The sequence below is a fragment of the Miniopterus schreibersii genome (assembly GCF_964146895.1).
Source record: "Miniopterus schreibersii genome assembly, chromosome: 11".
NCBI classification, from domain to species: domain Eukaryota; kingdom Metazoa; phylum Chordata; class Mammalia; order Chiroptera; family Miniopteridae; genus Miniopterus; species Miniopterus schreibersii.
The window spans coordinates 3,885,501-3,902,194 of record NC_138111.1 but is presented as its reverse complement, the minus strand read 5'-3'; the positions used below and the strand labels follow the sequence as shown (position 1 = coordinate 3,902,194).

The following is a 16,694-nucleotide window of genomic DNA, read 5'->3' as shown; positions in this document are numbered from 1 at the left end:
GCACATATGCATGTAAGTTCTATGGTTAATCTCTTCCCTCCCCGCTCCCTCTTCCCTCTGAGATCCCTCAGTCTGTTCCATGCATCTATGCCTCTGGTTTTATTTTGTTCGTCGGTTTATTTTGTTCATTAGATTCCCCATGAGTGGGATCACACGGTACTTGTCCTTCTCTGCCTGGCTTATTTCACTCAGCACAATGCTCTCCAGGCCCATCCGTGCTGTCCCAAAGGATAAGAGGTCCTTCTTCTTACAGCTGCATAGTGTTCCCCGGTGTGACTGTCCCACAGCTTTCTATCCATCATCTCCTGACGGGCCCTGGGGCTGCTTCCAGATCTTGGCTGTTGTAAACTGCGCCGCTGTGAACATAGGGGTGTGTATGTTCTTTCTGATTGGTGTTTCAGGCTTCTTAGGATATATTCCCAGAAGTGGGATCACTGGGTCAAATGGCAGCTCCATTTTTAATTGGCAGAACCTGTGTGCCTCACGCGTACGGCAGATGTCAGCCGACTCTGGGTGAGGTTGGGCTCAGTGGCAGAGGGTGGGTGTGGCGAGGTCCCTGCCCCAGGCTCACCTTCCTCAGGTCTGCAAAGGGAACAGGCCGTTCCTGGGAGATGGGGACCAGAACTAGATCCTCTCCCTCTGAGGTTCGGGGTTCCTAGCACAGCTCAGAAGTGGAAGAGCCCCAGCTGAGATCCACTGGCAAAGAGCAGAGCCTCAGAGGGAAAGCACACGGAGAGGGGAGCAGGAAGCATGGGCCTGGCCCAGCCTGCCTCTGGGAAGAGCTGCTTCTGGCAGTGTTGGTTGTGCCCTGGCCCCAGCAGCAAGGTCAGGGCCATTGGGCCACCTCCTCTACAAGGAAGGTTTCTAGCACTGTGAGCCCCTGGGGCTCCTGGTCTGTCTGGGAGGGCTCACCCGGGACCCCGCGCTGCTGCTGCTTCCACTCCAGGCAGCCGTGGGACCACAGGGTCTGTTTCCTATGAGCCTCTCAAGAACATACCTGTCTGTAGCACTAAGGGATGAATGGACAGGAGGCTGTAGGACCCTCGGGGACAGGGACTCTCACCCGACTCACTTGCGAGGGGATCAGGCATGTTCTTAGCTGTCCCAGCACCACCCCCATGAGGTCACTGCATGAGTGACTGAAGGAACCCCAATGGACCAGCGGGAGCCCGAGCCCCTGGAGGACACCACACTGACACCAAGTCTCCTGGGGAACTGTCTTTAATGAGGACAATGCCAGCTGGGCCTGTCTTTGCCAGGCTATCCCAAAAGGGTAGGCTCTAAACCCAAGGACAGTCTCCTGCCAGCTGTGACCATGCACCAGGTTCCTGGTGCCATCCCTGCCATTGGTCAAGAGACCCCAGCTGAGCCTGAGCCCCAGCCCCACTCGCACCATCTTCCCCTCCAGCTCTTGCTGGTCTCAGCTCACTGGACACTGGGCTGGCTCACGCTGCAGGAGCCAGGGCACAGCCTTCAGGAATGTCCCACCACCCAGGGCCCGATGGCAGCCCTGAGCAGGTCACAGGCAGGACCAGGGTCAGCTGCACCCAGCGCTGGGGTCCCATTTCCTCAGAGGGGCCTCCCAGGCCATTTTGCGGCTGGTCGGCACCCAGCCTGGGCCCGGCCGCATCACACGTAGTCCAGGATCTCCGTCTCCATCTCGTTCTCGCTCCCGTCCGACGGCTTGAAGTCTTCGTCTTCCCCAGACTCGTAGGCCAGCTGGTCCTTCCCGCTGTCTCCACCACCGTCTCCATCGGCCTTGGCCGGGCTGGGGAAGAGAGCTGGAGCCGGGAGACAGGCCAAGTGCTCCAAAGCAGGCTCCTGGCAGCCCCAACTCCAGAACAGGTTCCTGAGCTCCAGGGCCCTCAGGACGACGGTGCCTGGGCTTTGGCAGGCGCGCTGTGGAGTGTGGGTGCCAGGGACCTGGGCTCGGGCACATCCAGGAAACATGGAGGCTGCCAGCTTTGCACACCACTTCCCCGAGGTGCCTCAGGCAGCCTCATGGGCCCAGTGCTCCCCAGAAATGTGCATGATATTTTGTGGGTGCATTTTTCTGGGGAAAAGGCCCACAGCCTTGATTAAATTGTTGAGGGAGCTGTGCCCCAAACAAGGCTAAGAACCTCTGCTCCCATCAGCTCCCTGGGCGGGGATAGCGCAGGCTCTGGGACACCCCCTACCCAAGCCTTGGAGAATCCCTCTGCGAGGGGCCCTCTTGCTTACTTCCCACCCCCAGCCTCATCAGACCCACAGCCCAGCAAGTACTCACTCCCCTCCCTCAGAGGCCCAGCTACCAGGGCTCCCCGCCACCCCCCCACATGGGCAGGCCAGGCAGGGTGACAGGACCCAGCTCCTACTGCCCCTGCTCTCCCAGGGGAGGACAGACAGACTGCAAGCACACGCAGCAGGAACATGTCAGATGAGCCCACCTCCTTGCAGCTTCTCAAGAATGGGTCCACGAAGGACCCCTGCTGTGCCCAGAGTAGGGCCAAGGCACCTGCCCCCTCCACCCAAGCGGCTCTCACCAGGCCTCTTGGAGCGGATGGTCTGCCGGATCATGATGGACATGGCGTTCCTCAGGTCGTCGCTGGTCTTGGGGAGGCACCACCCGTCCCGCTCAGTGCAGGTCTCCTCGGCCCCGTCGTTGCGGTGAATGATCTTCTGCAACCTATAGGGGTTGGGACACCGAGTTCCAGGGTGGCTTCCTGCTAACAGGGCTGGTAAGCAGTGTGGCAGAGGGCACTGTGCTTAGAGAAACAGCACTTAGAGCGACATGGGAGGGACGGCGCCGACACCGAGGACACCCAGGAACACCGGTGAGCTTCCCAGCCCCTCAAGCTGCACAGGGAGGTACACACCCCTTTTCCTGGCGAGTCACAGCTCTCACCAGCCTTTAAGCTGCATTTAACATGCCCCCAGCTTTCCCACCCCAGTACCCCTCTCCCAATTTTTAAACATCTCTAAGAACAACCAGATTAAAGGTTTCTGGGATTCTGGTCAGTTCTGAAGGGTTAGGACTGTGTCATGAGCCCGCACGTGGGCAATGGAGAAGCAGACTCCACAGGCAACATGTCTGCAGCCAGGCCAGCGCTGTGCCCGGGACACCGAACAGCCAGCTGCTCAGAGGTGTGGCCCACAGTGACCCTGGGAGCCGCTCCTGAGCCTAGATGGAGGACTCACCAGGCAGCACTAAGTCCTAGGCAGGCAAGCCTTCTCACTGAGAGCAAGGCTGACAGAAATGGAGGCCGTGCAGGGAGCTCTGTGGTCCCCAGGCAGTTTCTCAGCCCTGACACCCGTCACATGGCCCCATGGCGGGGCCCCTCAGGTACATACTCTTCCACGTTCAAGTCGCACAACTGGTAGAACATCTGTCGGTATGGTGGCAAGGCGCCCTCCTGGAAGATGTAAACTGAGTCCTGGGGAAAGAGGGAAGACACAGGGCATGTTGAGGAGCTTTGCCCTGGGGGAGGGTGGTGTCAGAGACCCCTACCCTGGGGCCATGGGGCCTCTCCAAGGAGTCAGCTAGTCCCTGGGCCTGGCAGGCCTGCCTTTCCTTCCTGGATCCAGGTGCGGAGGACAGGCCCAAAGCCGGGAGATGTGGAGAAAACCAGCCCCGACTCCCTGGGAGGGGCAGACCCTGGAACCGAGAGCCTCCTGCCCGGCAGGCCAGTGCAGTGGAGGGGGTGTCCCACCGCCTGGGGCCGGGCCCTGCTGTGTGTGCTTCCTGCAGTCTGCCCTTCCCATTCTGTGCCAACTTCTGCTCATCGGTCACCTTGTGTAGCCCTGTACAGCGCCCTGACAAGATGCGGGGTAACCGAGTGTCTTGCTGTTTTCCCTACCCAGCCACGAAATTCTCGTGTTGGGGTAATGGCCAAAAATGAGGCCTTGATGAGGGCGACGGCTGTCAGGTGATGGTGTGGCTGTCTCACTGAGAAGCCAGCCGCGTCCCTCACAGCACTTGACTCCCACCCCTTTCAGTGGCACTCACACTCTTTGCCACCCCATGTGAGGCAGGACACTTCCAGGTGGGGGATGCAGGCTGCCCCGGACTGTGGAGCTGCTTGGAAAAGCCTTTGGGAATTGCCGCCACTGCTGAGTAACTGCTAATGACAGTGTGAGCCTGTGAGGATAGGACCCTGGGCACTCGTCCACGCAGCACCCTGGATCCTAAGGGTGTAGTGTGTGTGCCAGGCCTGCATGAGGCAGGTGCTCCCCTCCCCCCCACTCCTCTCTCAACCAGGAGGGCAGCTGCTCTCGCCGGGGCTCCGGGGGCACCCACCTTGAGCTTGTACTTGTTGGAGGCCGATTTCCGCATACCAGCTGACCCTGATGGGCCCAGGCCCTGCTTCAGGTCACGCATGGTGGCAAGCTGGCTGGCTGTAGGGATGACAGCAGTGCTTCGGAATATAGGGGTGTTTCCCCCACGCTCCCTCCAGTCCACCCCATCTCTCCCTGTGGAGCACTGGCCTGCAGCACCCTGGATGTCCCCCTGGGGATGGCCCCCCCCCAGTCCAGAAACCAGGACCTCAGCGCTGGTGTGAGGGCCCCTAGGCCCTAACTCGCAGAGTGAGCCAAGGTGCTTACACGTCTTTTTGACAGTGATGGGGAGGCTGTAGTTATAGGTGCTGCGTTTGGCCTTCACAGGCATCTCGTTGGAGGCGTAACCTGCAGGCGAGAGAGGATACGTCAGGTGCAGGCAGTCACAGAGCCCCTCCCAGGGCTCCCTGGGGACAGCTCCTGAGACGACCTGGGGTAGGAGCCACCGTGTTCTAGCATCGACCTTGCAAGGCCACATGCTGGGGCTCTGGGCGCAGTGGCTAGCTGCAGGCCTGGGGACTGGACAGACTGGCTGCCTGGCCTGCGCCACTGGAGCCACAGAAACCGGAATAACCAAGAGAATGGGCGACTGTGGTTCAGTAACTTGAGGGTCAGCTGTGTAGCAGGCCCAAGCTTGCATCCTCAAGTCCACCTCATCTCAGACCTCACCGGGGCAAGGCCTGTTATCCTCTCCATGTGGATGCACCCTCATCACAAAAGAGAACGCCAGGAACAGAAAAACAGAAAGCCAGGTTTTAGTAATTTTTACCGTATTTCATTCCACAACGGATTCGGAAATCAAGAACTTGATAAATCTTGGCTTCTGGGTGTTTTCGGGGGTCATACCCAAATCGAATCCACAGGCTTCTCCAGGGGCCTGTTATCTGTAGGCAGAAAAGGTGGGAGTGGGAAGTGGGGCCAAGGCCAAGACCCGGCTCCCACAGACATGCAGGCCAGATGCTGCCCAGGGAGGGGGCGAGTGGAGCTGGACACATGGCTCTGGAACCCGGTCCCAGCTCTGCCACGTGTGGCTATCACCTTGGACAGATCACTCAGTCATTCCAAGCACTGGTCTTCCTGTCAGATGGAGATGACATGAGCCCCCTCTCCCACAGATTTTGTGAGGATTAAATGAGATGAAGCCCCTGAAGCCTGTACCATGATGCCTGGCACATAGTAAGTGCTCAGTAAATGTGATTTCTGTCCTAAGGGATGGGAAGTACTCCAGAGGTCCTCGTGTCTGGAAAGCCCACGTGAAAAGATAGATGGTGACTCTCCAAGCCCAGAAGAGATGAGCCTTTCTTGTGCCCCATCACCTGTCATCACCTGTCACTACCGTCATTATCTGACACCACTTGTCACCGTCATATCTCATGTTGGCCTCTGCAACACTCTGCATGGGGACCCTAGCAGGTAGGATCCTTTCCCCTCAGCCCCTCTGGGAAGCTCAGTGACACCCCCATCTCCACCCACCTGGACTGAGTCCAAGGTGGATCTCCTAATGAACCCTACTAAACCCAGGTGGGATGTGTTGGGGCCAGTGGCACTGTGGTTAGGGGCCCCGGCTCTGCAGTCAGACAGGCTGGGAACCCTGGGTGGCTCTGCCACTCACTGGTTGTAAAACCGTAGCACCTTAAGTCACTTCTCTGTGCCCAGGCTCTTCCTCACAGGTGAAAAGGGAATCTGCTGCAGCCCCCGGGGAAGAAAAAAGGACAGATGCGCACACAGCACTCGACCCAGTGCCTGGTCCTCAGGGAATTCTCAGCACAGGGTCAATTGAAGACATAGAATCCCTTCACATCAAAGTTACGAAATTACTCTTTCATCCTAAAATCATCCCAAGGGCCCAACGTGTTCCAAGAGCTGTGGAGGCCTTTTTGGGGGTGCCAGGACAGGGCCACCTGCTCTGGCTGTGGCTTCAAGAGGTTGTGCTGGGGATCAACATGACACTACATCAGAAATTTCTTGGTGGGAACCAAGGGGGACAGCTGGGCAGACACTCACCATGTAATAGGCCACGAAAGGCAGCAGAACCTTGAGCTTGTCAGGGTGGACACTGATCTGGGTTCTCACGGCGTTGCGAGACCAGATGGGACGGACGTCAAACAGCTGGGGGGAGGCATCAAGGCAGAGGCTGGTGAGCACAAGCAGCTTCCTGCCCACCGGCCCAGACTGCACAGCGTGGGCTGGGCCCAGAGGACCGTCCCAAAGGAGTTGCTGGAGGGCAGGGACTGACCCAGCAGGGACTGGCCTCCGGGGGCCAATGCATCCACAGCTCATCCCTCCTGGCTCGGAGGAGGGCTAAGGGCCAGTATGGCTGGAGTGTGGAGGGCCAGGGCAGGGAGGGCCCTGAGCCAAGTTAGGATCGGGCCATGTCCAGGGGAAAAGAAGCCTCAGACAGTGCCCCCCCCCCCCCACCCCGCCGTGATTGCTAGAAACACTGCACGGGGTCCATACAGTCTCTTTAACAAGCACTCCACCCCACAAGAAACAGTTAACTTCAGCAAGAGGTGCACCTCAGCCAGCAGGGAGGTGGCCTCACCAAGCACCTGTTGTCCGCGCCTGCGGGGTATCAGGAGCAGAGCCCCAGCCTGCGTCTTCCCCGGACCCAGAGGGCAAGGCAGGGCAGGACTGCCCTCCGACTGACTGGGGGAAGCATGGGCCTGGCACGCGGCAGGGTGTGTGCATCTGGCACGAAGCAAACCCATGAATGAATGAAAGAGAGCATCCAGGATCCTGGAGCTCAGCACCAAAGCCGTATTTGAACGATGCTCTGGCTGTTTACCTCCCTAAGGGACCCAACAGAGAATTCTCAGTAGTGTTTTCGACCTTGGCAGTCGGCTTACATTGGCACGGCCTTCAGGTGTGACATCTGGAGGTGAAAACGTCCCACATGCTAACAAAGCAGTTTAAAAGAGTAGCCCAGCCGACTGCAGAGACAAAGCTGAGGGCGAGCCCAGGGGCCCGCGGGGGCGGCCAGCGCGTGGGCGCTCACCTTCCTCAGCTCCTCCTCCACCGCCCGGTCCACGGGGTTGGTGCAGACCCTCCTCCACGTCTGCGCGGCAGCCTCCAGCGGCTGCGTGGGCACCTCGTCGTCCTCGAAGTTCACAAAGACGGCGTTGTGGAGGCGCCGGGCCCTGCTCAGGCCGATCAGGTTCTCGCCTGAGATGGGGGGGTTGTTGTAGCCTTCCCTGGGGGCAGAGAGGACCGATGAGAACTGGAGTGCTGAGGCGATCCCAGGCACAGGCCTGGCTGCACCCGGCAGGGAGCCCACCAGGCCTGTGACGCTGGTGGCCCACGTTTGTGTGCTTTTCCCTGCAATCTGCATAAGGGAGAGGGTCTCAGCGCCAGCTACTCCTGCCTGTTCTCAGCTGAAGGGCCAGCGACATCAGACAGCTCACAGAGGCTCTGGGCCTGCAGCTCTGAAGCTGGGCAGGGCCGACAGGTCCCAGTGGCTGAGCGTGTGTGTGCGCGGGGGGGCTCCTGTTCGTGGCTCATGACGGCTCATGCGCGCACCCATCAGCCAGTGAGACACTGGGAACAACCTAATACCCATCGGCGGGAACGGTGAAATAGTTACCGTGCAGCCACACAGGACGGGACCGACCCGCCGCCAGACCACAGCTCTGCTCGCTGACCTGTAAATTCACTCACTCAACCCTCCAAACCACCTACGAGCAAGCACCGACTCTCCTGTGAAGTAGCTGAGGCCACAGGGGTTAGAAACGTGCCTAGTCAGAGCTGGGGCTCACGCACAGGGAGGCTGGCCGCCCTCTGACAATCGAGTCTAACTGGAGGCAACTAGACAACATCCAAGTGAAGAAATGATGGGCGTCACCAAGTGTCACGCAGCAGAGGCAAAAAGCAAAGGTTCTAACACTAGTTACGCTGGGTCTCTCTAGTTGGCACAGAACATGCCCAGGAAAGTGAATCCCAAGGTACCCAGAGTGTCAGCTCTTTAAGGCGGGGAGTCAGGAGCGGCAAACCCAAACTGAAGTGGGAAGAAAGTATGAACCCCCACAAGCCCCTCATCAGCTTCACGCATTATCATCACACAGCCAGTTTCGTTTCATCTGCACCCCACCCCAAACTCCCTAAATTATTTCAAGTATATTTTAAAGTATGTCCTGGATGCCACAATTTTATTCAGGTGATTATTACCTTTTAAACTTGTTTCCCTTTTACCTTAATTTTCTTCTTTTTTTTTTTTTTTTAATATATCTTTATTGATTTCAGAGAGAGGAAAGGAGAGGGAGAGAGATAGAAACATCAATGATGAGAGAGTCATTGATCGAGCTCGCAACAGGGCATGTGCCCTGACCAGGAATCGAACCCCGATCACCTGGATCCTAGGTCGACGCTCAACCGCTGAGCCACGCCCGGCCGGGCTACCTTAATTTTCTATGAGTACATGCCATCTGCATATTTATGAAGAACAAAGTGATTTTCACATTAGGAAACAAAACTATAAACACAGGATTGAGTCTGTGTCTTTTTTAAAAAAAAGTGACTCCATCAGAAACCATCTGGAACAGGAGCAACAGTATCCTGTCTTCAAAGACACCTCCCTGAAACCCCAGACACCCCACGAAGGAAAGTGGCTCACTGCAGGGCCAGGGCTCCCCGCACCCACTCCAGCTTCCTCGAGGAGGAAGGAGCCACCAGGCCAGCCTCCCGCCAGTCTTGTGTCCCCGGGCCCCAGGAAGGCCGGAGCGACAGCAGTCGATGGCAGCCCTGGGAGAAAAGGCAGATGCTTTCTGTGTGCTGGAAAATTGATAAACCACGTGGCAAGGACAAAGGGCCTGTGGGTCCAAGGACAGCTGGCCCTCCTCCCTGGTGCCCTCCTGGTGTCCCGCAGGACAGAAAAGTGACTCAGACACTGTCGCTGGAGTTGCGGCTATAGTGCACTGGGGGCTCTATTCTCTTCTGTATATTTGTTTGTTTCTGACTTTGTAAGAGTAAAATGCTTGTGAGGAGAAAAATAGTCAGAACGTCTCAGAAACGTACATTTTAAAAATGGATTCTATCGCCCTCTGCTTTAAGCTCAGCGGCACTAACACCCAGACAGACACGTCACTCCCAGCAGGAGGGGCTGGGGCCGACTTAGTTGTGCACTTCAGGGGAGCCTGCTCTTTCTAACAAGCCCGCCCTCCTCCTGCAGTCAGAAGAGGGGTTGGGGAGATGTTATGGGTTCGACAGGCCTGAGGCGTCAATCACAGTGACTGTGCAGCCCACCTGGCTCTCGAGTCCCTTCTGAGACACCCGGGGAAACTGAATGAGGACTGGGTACTGGAAGACAGTAAGGAAGAGTGTAAATCTGCTACCTATGGTAACAGCATTGCAGATAAGTCTTTTAAAACAAGTCCCTCCCTGTTAGAGACACACGCTGACTTGTTTCCTGAGGATCTGCTGTGGCACTGGGGTGGGGATGGTGGAGATAAAGGGAGCAGTGGAAGGTTGCTAGTTATTGTAGCTGGTGATGTAGGTGGGGGTCCCACAGATAATTCTCACTACTTTTGGGTATGTTTGGAGCTTTCTAAAAAATTTTTTTTAAGGAGGAGAACACCACACCTTTTCCTTAGGAGAAAATCAGGCCCCTGAGCAGGATCTGCGAGACCCTCACCCCTACCTTTCTCTGGGGTGACCAGTCCCCTGACTGTACTTTGATAATCCCCTGGTCTGGAATGTCCTCCCAGATCTTCACCTGCCCAGCACTGTCATCGCTCAGGTCTGTTTCAAATGTCAGCTCCTCTGAGGGCCCTCTCTGACACCCTTAGCCCCTGCCCCCCTCCCTGTCCATTACGACTACTTCCCTTTCATCTCCTGTCACACAAGCATGTGGACACTCATTGTTCACCCATGTTCCATCCAGCTCTCCAACTCCCAGACCCTCCATGTCCTGTCCTCCCTGACGCCAGGCTCCAGAGAGTGCTTGGGGCCATGACAGGTGGTCACTACTTGTTGCAGGAAATACTTAAGGAGGTAAGAGAAAGTTCCCATACAGAGATAACTGTTTGGACCCCAGCCTTCCAGGTTTTTCTAGGCTTCCAGCATCACACCAGTTTATTTTTATACCACAGAACCTGCTCTAACACCTGCCTCTTTCATAGAGCGGGTGTACCCTGGACACGCACCACGTCAATCCACGAACCAGCTCCTACAGGCTGCACGGTGTTCCCTGGGACAGACGGTCCATCGCTTGTCTGACCACGTCCCTGTCAGGGACTGATCACTGATTTATTACTTTATCACACCCTGCCAGGCACTTGCTACTGTAACTATTTCAAGAATCTGCCGTGTGAGCCCCCAGCACCGCAGGGCAGTGTGTACTGTCACCATCTCCCGCACAGACGGGACGCTGTGAGGGAGGCCCCGGCTCACTCAGGACCTGAGCGCGGTGCCCGCGCCCGTCTGCTCTCCCACACCAGCTCCCAGCTTCTTACTGCGGCCAACAATCAGTAAATCCTCTCATAACTGGATCTTTGAGCTCTTAGGTGAGAGTCACTGTAGGATAAATTTCTACGAATGGGAATGTTTGGAAAACAGAAAAAGAACATCTAAAATCGTAATAGATTTTGCCAAACTGCTCGCCAAAAAAGCTGACCTCATTCTCAGAGACCCGTCAGTAGAGGGTGTCTGTTTCTCCACACCTCAAGGTGCACACTTTTGGGGATGGGTCTTCAAGTCCAAAAGGCGACATCCCGATTCACTCTCTGTGGCGTAGGAACAGCTCTGAGCAAGGCCTCCAGGGATGCAGGGTGCAAGGGCCCAGGGTAGACCTTTGCCAGGGCTAGTCACCAGCTGCTCTGCTCTGGAGGCACTGGGGCCATGGGCTTGAGCACAGCTGGCAGCCCTCACCAGCCAGAGGGGAGGTGACGCTCAGCTACCAGGTCAGCAGGCGCTAAAGTCCTCCACATTTCTGGAAGTTTAAAACATGCTATGAATAATCCTTTAACGACTATCACCACCTATGGGCCATTTCTCAAACTGTCTTTTTCCTTTTGCTAATCTGTTTTTCCTACTCTTGCTCCCCCAAATACTGGCAGAGGGCCTCCCACAGGCCAGCTGTTCTGGACACCAGGGTTGCAACAAAGAACAGAAGAGGCCTCAGTGTAATCACTACCTTCAGGGAGCTCACACTGAAAGTGAGACATTTAGAACTTTGTGTCCTTCTGTGTATAATTTGAAAAACTAAAGCATGCAAAAATACGGACTGCACGGCAATGAGCGAGGGGCTGGGATCAGAAGTCAGGGGCTCCGGGGCTGCCATATGCCCTGGACCAGTCACTGACCCCGAGCCCCATCTCCCCTTTGTCAAAACATGCACAGAGCTTCTCTCAGATGCTAAATCACTGGCCATGGAGGGGGCTATGATATTATTCTCAAATTGGGCATTTTCAAACTCAGGTTTTTCTTTTCTTTTTTAATACTATTCTGTCTTGGCTTTTAGACAAAGGAAATCCCATTCTTTCCTATCACTGTGTGGCTGGGCTCTAATGTAAAATCAACATTTGACATGGCCAGGCCTGCCTTGCCTATAACCTCTGGGGGTCTCTCCATACTGTCAAGGTTGTCTAAATGAAAGCATTTCATTTATACAAATGCAGCACTCACACATGTTCTTTTTGGGGAGCACATGGCTGCAGGCTGGGAGACGGCTGTGATACACACCATGATGCGTGTTCACCTGGCTTTTCTCACTCTCAGTGTAAGAGAAATCACCTGAGTGAAGAGACACGCATCCCTCTGCTCAGGAGATCGTGTTCTCGCGAGCGGACAGACAGTGAGCAAGAACATAGTAAGCAAGGTCACGGCAACCACGAGAACGATGGCACCTCAGGAGGTGGCACACAGCTGGGGCAAACTAGGGCTGGTGTTTGGAGGTAAGTGTGGCAAAGGGAGATGGGCAGAGCAAGGATGAATTACAAAGATGGCCATGAAGTCTCACTGGGAGGGATGGGGACAGGGAGGGCGAGGGGCGGGAAACGGAGGTGGTGGAAAAGTGCTGGGCTCAGAGGGGGACACTCGCAGGTGGGATTTCTGATGTAGTGTCATTACTGTTGACAGCAAGGTCAGGAGGGTGGCAATGACCAGGGACTAAGCCAAAACGGCCATTTCTTGGCTGGAACCAAGTCCCAGAGCTAGGTTATCTGTCCTCTAAGGGCCCTCCAGCTCATGAGCACACAGGCACTGCTCACCAAGGGCTTTCTGTGTACTTGGCCCTGTGCGGAAACTTCCCGTGTATTTTAAATTGAATCCTAATGCCCCTGTTGGGTAGGTACTCGGTATCGGGTTTTTGAGATGAGAGCTGAGGTCAGACAGGCTAAGGGCATGCCTGAGGCCTCTGACGCTGAGTGGCAGTCACGCCCCAGCCCAGGGCCCTTGCTCTGCCCCTGACACTGCAGAGGTGGGACTCACCGATGCTGAGTCTCTGGTCGATAGAAGTAGTCCGCCGGGGTGTCCAGCCGGGAGAAGATGGGCGGGGGGATGTAGAGCGGCAGCTCCTGATGGAAGAAGCCCTCCTTCTCGGGTCTGAGCATGAGCACTTTGTCATACATTGACTTGTGAGCACCGCCCGCCTCCGTGTGCACGGCCAAGTACTGGAAGTCAGACATTCCTGGGGGGAGAGGCAGAGCGGTGGCCGACACTGTAGCCAGGGACAACTCTCCTTATTATACCTGCCCAGGAAGGGGCAGCTCCCATGCACCAAGGCCCATGTCTCCTTGGGGAGGTGCTGAGCAAGCCCCACGGTGGAGACTGTGGGCCTTTGTGGCAAGAGCTGAAACCATACGCCTCCGCAATGCTCCCATGCACTCCAAGTCACTTGGATAAATAGTATGTGAAGGTTGGGGAGTGGGGTAGGGCTCTGTGGTACGTGAGAATAAAGTCTGGGTCAGCGCTTCTCGAGATGTAAGGTGCCTGTGACTCACCTGGGATCTTGCTAAACGCAGATTCTGAGATGCTGCATTTCTAACAAGCTCCCAGGTGAGGCAGGTGCTGCTAGTCCAGGGATGCACTCTGACTGGTGAGGTGCTGGCTCAATTAGAGATGAAAAGTGAAATCACTCAGAAAGCCTTGTCTGAGCAAAACCAGCCCACTCTGGTGAATACCACATCCCACCAGAATGAGCAACAGTCAAAATGCCAACCCCTGGGGTCCTGGGTCCAAGTCCTGTTTTAGTTTCTTTTCTCTTCCTATCCCCCTCTAACCTTCTCAATCTTTCTTAAGATTCTGAGAACTGCAGCTGCAACTAAACGTTTCTAAGTGCCCCGCACACAGTGGGCGGGCCCCTTAATGGGCATCACCTCCCTGAATCTTCACAAGGGCCTAACGAACTCAGGACCCCACTGTCCAGACAAGGAGACTGAGGCCGAGAGAAGCCTAGTGATCTGCTCAGGAAGGCACAGTTCCAAAGTCCGTGTCGTTTCTCGCTCCCCTTCTCCCTCCCCTGCCTTACTGCCTCCCTTCCTGACTGGAGCTCCCTGTGGGTAGCAAACTTGATTGAGGAAGCCACGGGAGACATCCAATTAGCTAAGAGTACAAGGAACATGAGGTCCCAAGGGGCTGAGGTGATCTGGAAAGGCTTATTAGTCCTCACCTGAGGATTTGTTTCCATTGCTTTTCAGAGAGGAAGGGAGAGTGACACAGAGAGAGCAACACCAGCAGCAGTGAAGACGGAGATCAGGTTTCACAACACTGCGGGGGCTGAGGACTGGAGACCTGCTGACCAGTTTTATTTGGCCCACATAATAACTTTGAAAATTAGGACACATTTCATGGAACTCCAGCTTCTCTTAAGAATGCAGAAACTGCTCTAGCCAGTTTTGCTCAGGGTTAGAGCATCAGCCCGTGGACTGAAGGTTCTGGGTTTCATTCCGGCCAAGGGCATGTACCTTGGTTGCAGGCTCAATCCCCTGCCCTGGTAGGGGTGGGTGCGGGAGACAAACAATTGATGTGTCTCTCTCACATCGATGTTTCTCTCTATCTCTGTCGCTCTCCCTTCCGCTCTGAAAAGCAATGGAAACAATATCCTCAGGTGAGGATTAATAAATAAATAAAAATGCAGAAATCGAGCAGCGGTGAGCCCACTCAGGGTCTGCAGGAAGCTGTTGGCTGGAGGGAAGAGGCTCCCTCACCTCTCACCCCTGCGCATTCCTGGCTCACTGCACTCATGTGGCTGACCTACAAGGCTCTGGCAAGCAGTGGGGACACAGGCCCTGAGATAACCGAGTGCAATAAGAATACACTTTGTAGTTACCTTGAAATTTGTATATGGTGGGGATGGTGCCAAGGACCTCCACATTGAAAGTGACCTTGGGGTGGGCCTCGGGCCCCAGCACCCCCTCCTGCCGCTTTGTCTTCCTCCTGATCCGGAGCAGCAGGCTGCTAGTACTGAAGCGGTTGGCACACACGGGGTGGCAGTAGGGGTCCTTGGGCCGGAAGTGCAGCTCCAGCCTCTTGGTGGGGTCTGTATAGATCTGTGGCAAGGCCAACGGAGATGGATGAAGCAGTGGCCAGCTAAGCAGCCAGCAGGGAACTGTTCCTCTCTCTCAACAAAAGTCTGGTGGTGACCCAGGTGACCAAGGAAGGGCCAGGAAGCTCATGTTTCATTCAGAGTGTAGGTCCCCGAAGACTCACTTTTCAAACCCAAGTATCTTAGTTTTTATCTGGCAGAGAAAATGAGGATAGTCTCTTCCTTCTCAGCAGTTTGTGAAGCTGGAGATAACTGCCAGTTAAGTAAAGCGGTCATGGTCAAGTGCCCAGTCAGTGCCAGAAATCAGGGGACTCCTCCGCTGTGGCTTCTGGGAGGTATTATCACCTGAGTTTACTGTGGAGGTAACTGAGGCCACTTGTCCAGGGCTTCCTACTCTGCGCACCAACTACCCACCCCAAGGGTCTTGTATGCAAGTGTTTCCAGGTCCGAAAGAGATTAAATCCATCAGTAACAAGCATTTTGGCTCTGACTAGCTGCTACTTGTCCTTTGCAAGCCTTGGCTCCTTCTTAAAACGGACATAATAAGAGCGCCTATTCATTGGAGTGTTACGATGATTAAATGAAAATATGGGCACAGCACTTAGCCCAGCTCCTAGCTCATGGTGGACACTCAACTGTTCCTGCTGCAGAAGAGTGAACTATATGGCTACCTTTAACCCTAACAACAGAACACTTCGTCTCCCTCTCATGTAGGTCAATGGTTCTTAATCTCCGCGCGCCTCTGTTTTCTACTCCTGTGGAAAGGGGCTGTGGCAGCCCAGGGTGGGATGCAAAGAACACCCCCTTCCCTCCCGGGATCTCCCTACAGCCCTTTTCCCTCGGCTTCCGAGGAAAAGCCCCGCCCACTGCCCGCACCAGAACCCGCCTAAAGCTCCGTCGCCTAGGAAACCACACCCTTTCCCCCGGGTGGTCCCGCCCCTCCGGCCTTAATCTCACAGCTCGGTCCCGCCCGCGGTCCCGGAGACTCCCCCTTCCTCACCCGGGAAACGCCTTCCTCGCCGCCCAGGGTCGACAGCATCTTGGACACGTCGCGCACCAAGCCCGGGTACTCCACGCACACCAAGCGCCGCTCGCGCCGCAGCTCCACGGGGATGGCGACCCCCCGCCCCGCGTCGGCAGCCCCCGCGGCCATCCCTGTGCGGGTCTGGCCCGGTCCGCTGCGGTCAGTCCCGCCGCGTGCTCCCAGAGGCCTCGCTTCGATGGTTCCGCGAAGGATTCGTTCCGGCCTCCCGCACTGCTCGCCTTTCTCTATATCCCCGGGCTCAGCGAGACTCCAAGGCCTCGGAGGGGAGGGGGGGCGCAAAGGTCCGAGGAAGGCCCCAGGACTCCGGGGTGAACTTTCACTCTGTCCTCAACGCCGTGTTTTTTTAAGTTAAAGGGTTGGCTCGAGGGGCGGGACAAGGGCCTTTGTCTATCACTTACCCGCGAGGTTTTAGCCAATGAACAGTCAGGCGGAAGGCAGGTTCCACCCCTTCTTTCAGCTCCATAGTTTTAGCCAATAAGGAACCAGGGCTAGGCCGAGTTCCCGCCCCTTCCTCGGTTCCAGCCAATGATGGCTCGGGGAGTGTCGAGGTATCCTTCCGGCCCGCGTTCCCGCGTGGGAAGGTCTCAGTAATAAGATTACTGGACGCGGAGTCGGCCGCTCGGTTTTCTAGGGGCTGCGGCCGTCACTCCTGCAGCCCCCACAGCTCCCCGACGCGTTTCTAGCTGCGGGAGGAGACGGGGAAGGGGGCGGGGGAATTACGCTTTGTTTTTTTGTTTGTTTTTTATTTTTAAAAAATATATATTGATTTCAGAGGGGGAGAGAGAGAGAAACATCAGTGATGGCAGACTCGGGATTGATCGGCTGCCTCCTGCAAGCCCCCGACTGGGGATCGAGCCCGCG

General features: G+C 56.1%; 1 protein-coding gene across 1 annotated transcript; it reads right to left on the bottom strand.

Moving 5' to 3' along the window:
* Positions 1 to 1,204: 1,204 nt before the first annotated feature.
* GTF3C5 (general transcription factor IIIC subunit 5) lies at positions 1,205 to 16,282 on the bottom strand. The gene is made up of 11 exons (XM_081150623.1): positions 15,789 to 16,282; positions 14,573 to 14,792; positions 12,733 to 12,931; positions 7,310 to 7,505; positions 6,319 to 6,423; positions 5,084 to 5,198; positions 4,582 to 4,662; positions 4,277 to 4,374; positions 3,331 to 3,413; positions 2,523 to 2,665; positions 1,205 to 1,781 (listed from the first exon to the last, which is right to left on the bottom strand). Exons 1-11 carry the CDS (start codon positions 15,939 to 15,941, stop codon positions 1,630 to 1,632), a joined length of 1,545 nt encoding a protein of 514 aa, XP_081006749.1. The 5' UTR covers positions 15,942 to 16,282; the 3' UTR covers positions 1,205 to 1,629.
* Between the last annotated feature and the right edge of the window lie 412 nt (positions 16,283 to 16,694).

Excerpts from the sequence above, each read along its gene's own strand:
- GTF3C5 (XM_081150623.1), bottom strand. The coding sequence starts at position 15,941 with ATGGCCGCGGGGGCTGCCGACGCGGGGCGGGGGGTCGCCATCCCCGTG. Across the intron at positions 5,199-6,318 it reads CTTTCGTGGCCTATTACATG|ATAACAGGCCCCTGGAGAAG; the intron begins GTGAGTGTCTGC and ends TTCTGCCTACAG. Across the intron at positions 4,375-4,581 it reads CATCACTGTCAAAAAGACGT|CCAGCCAGCTTGCCACCATG; the intron begins GTAAGCACCTTG and ends TCATCCCTACAG.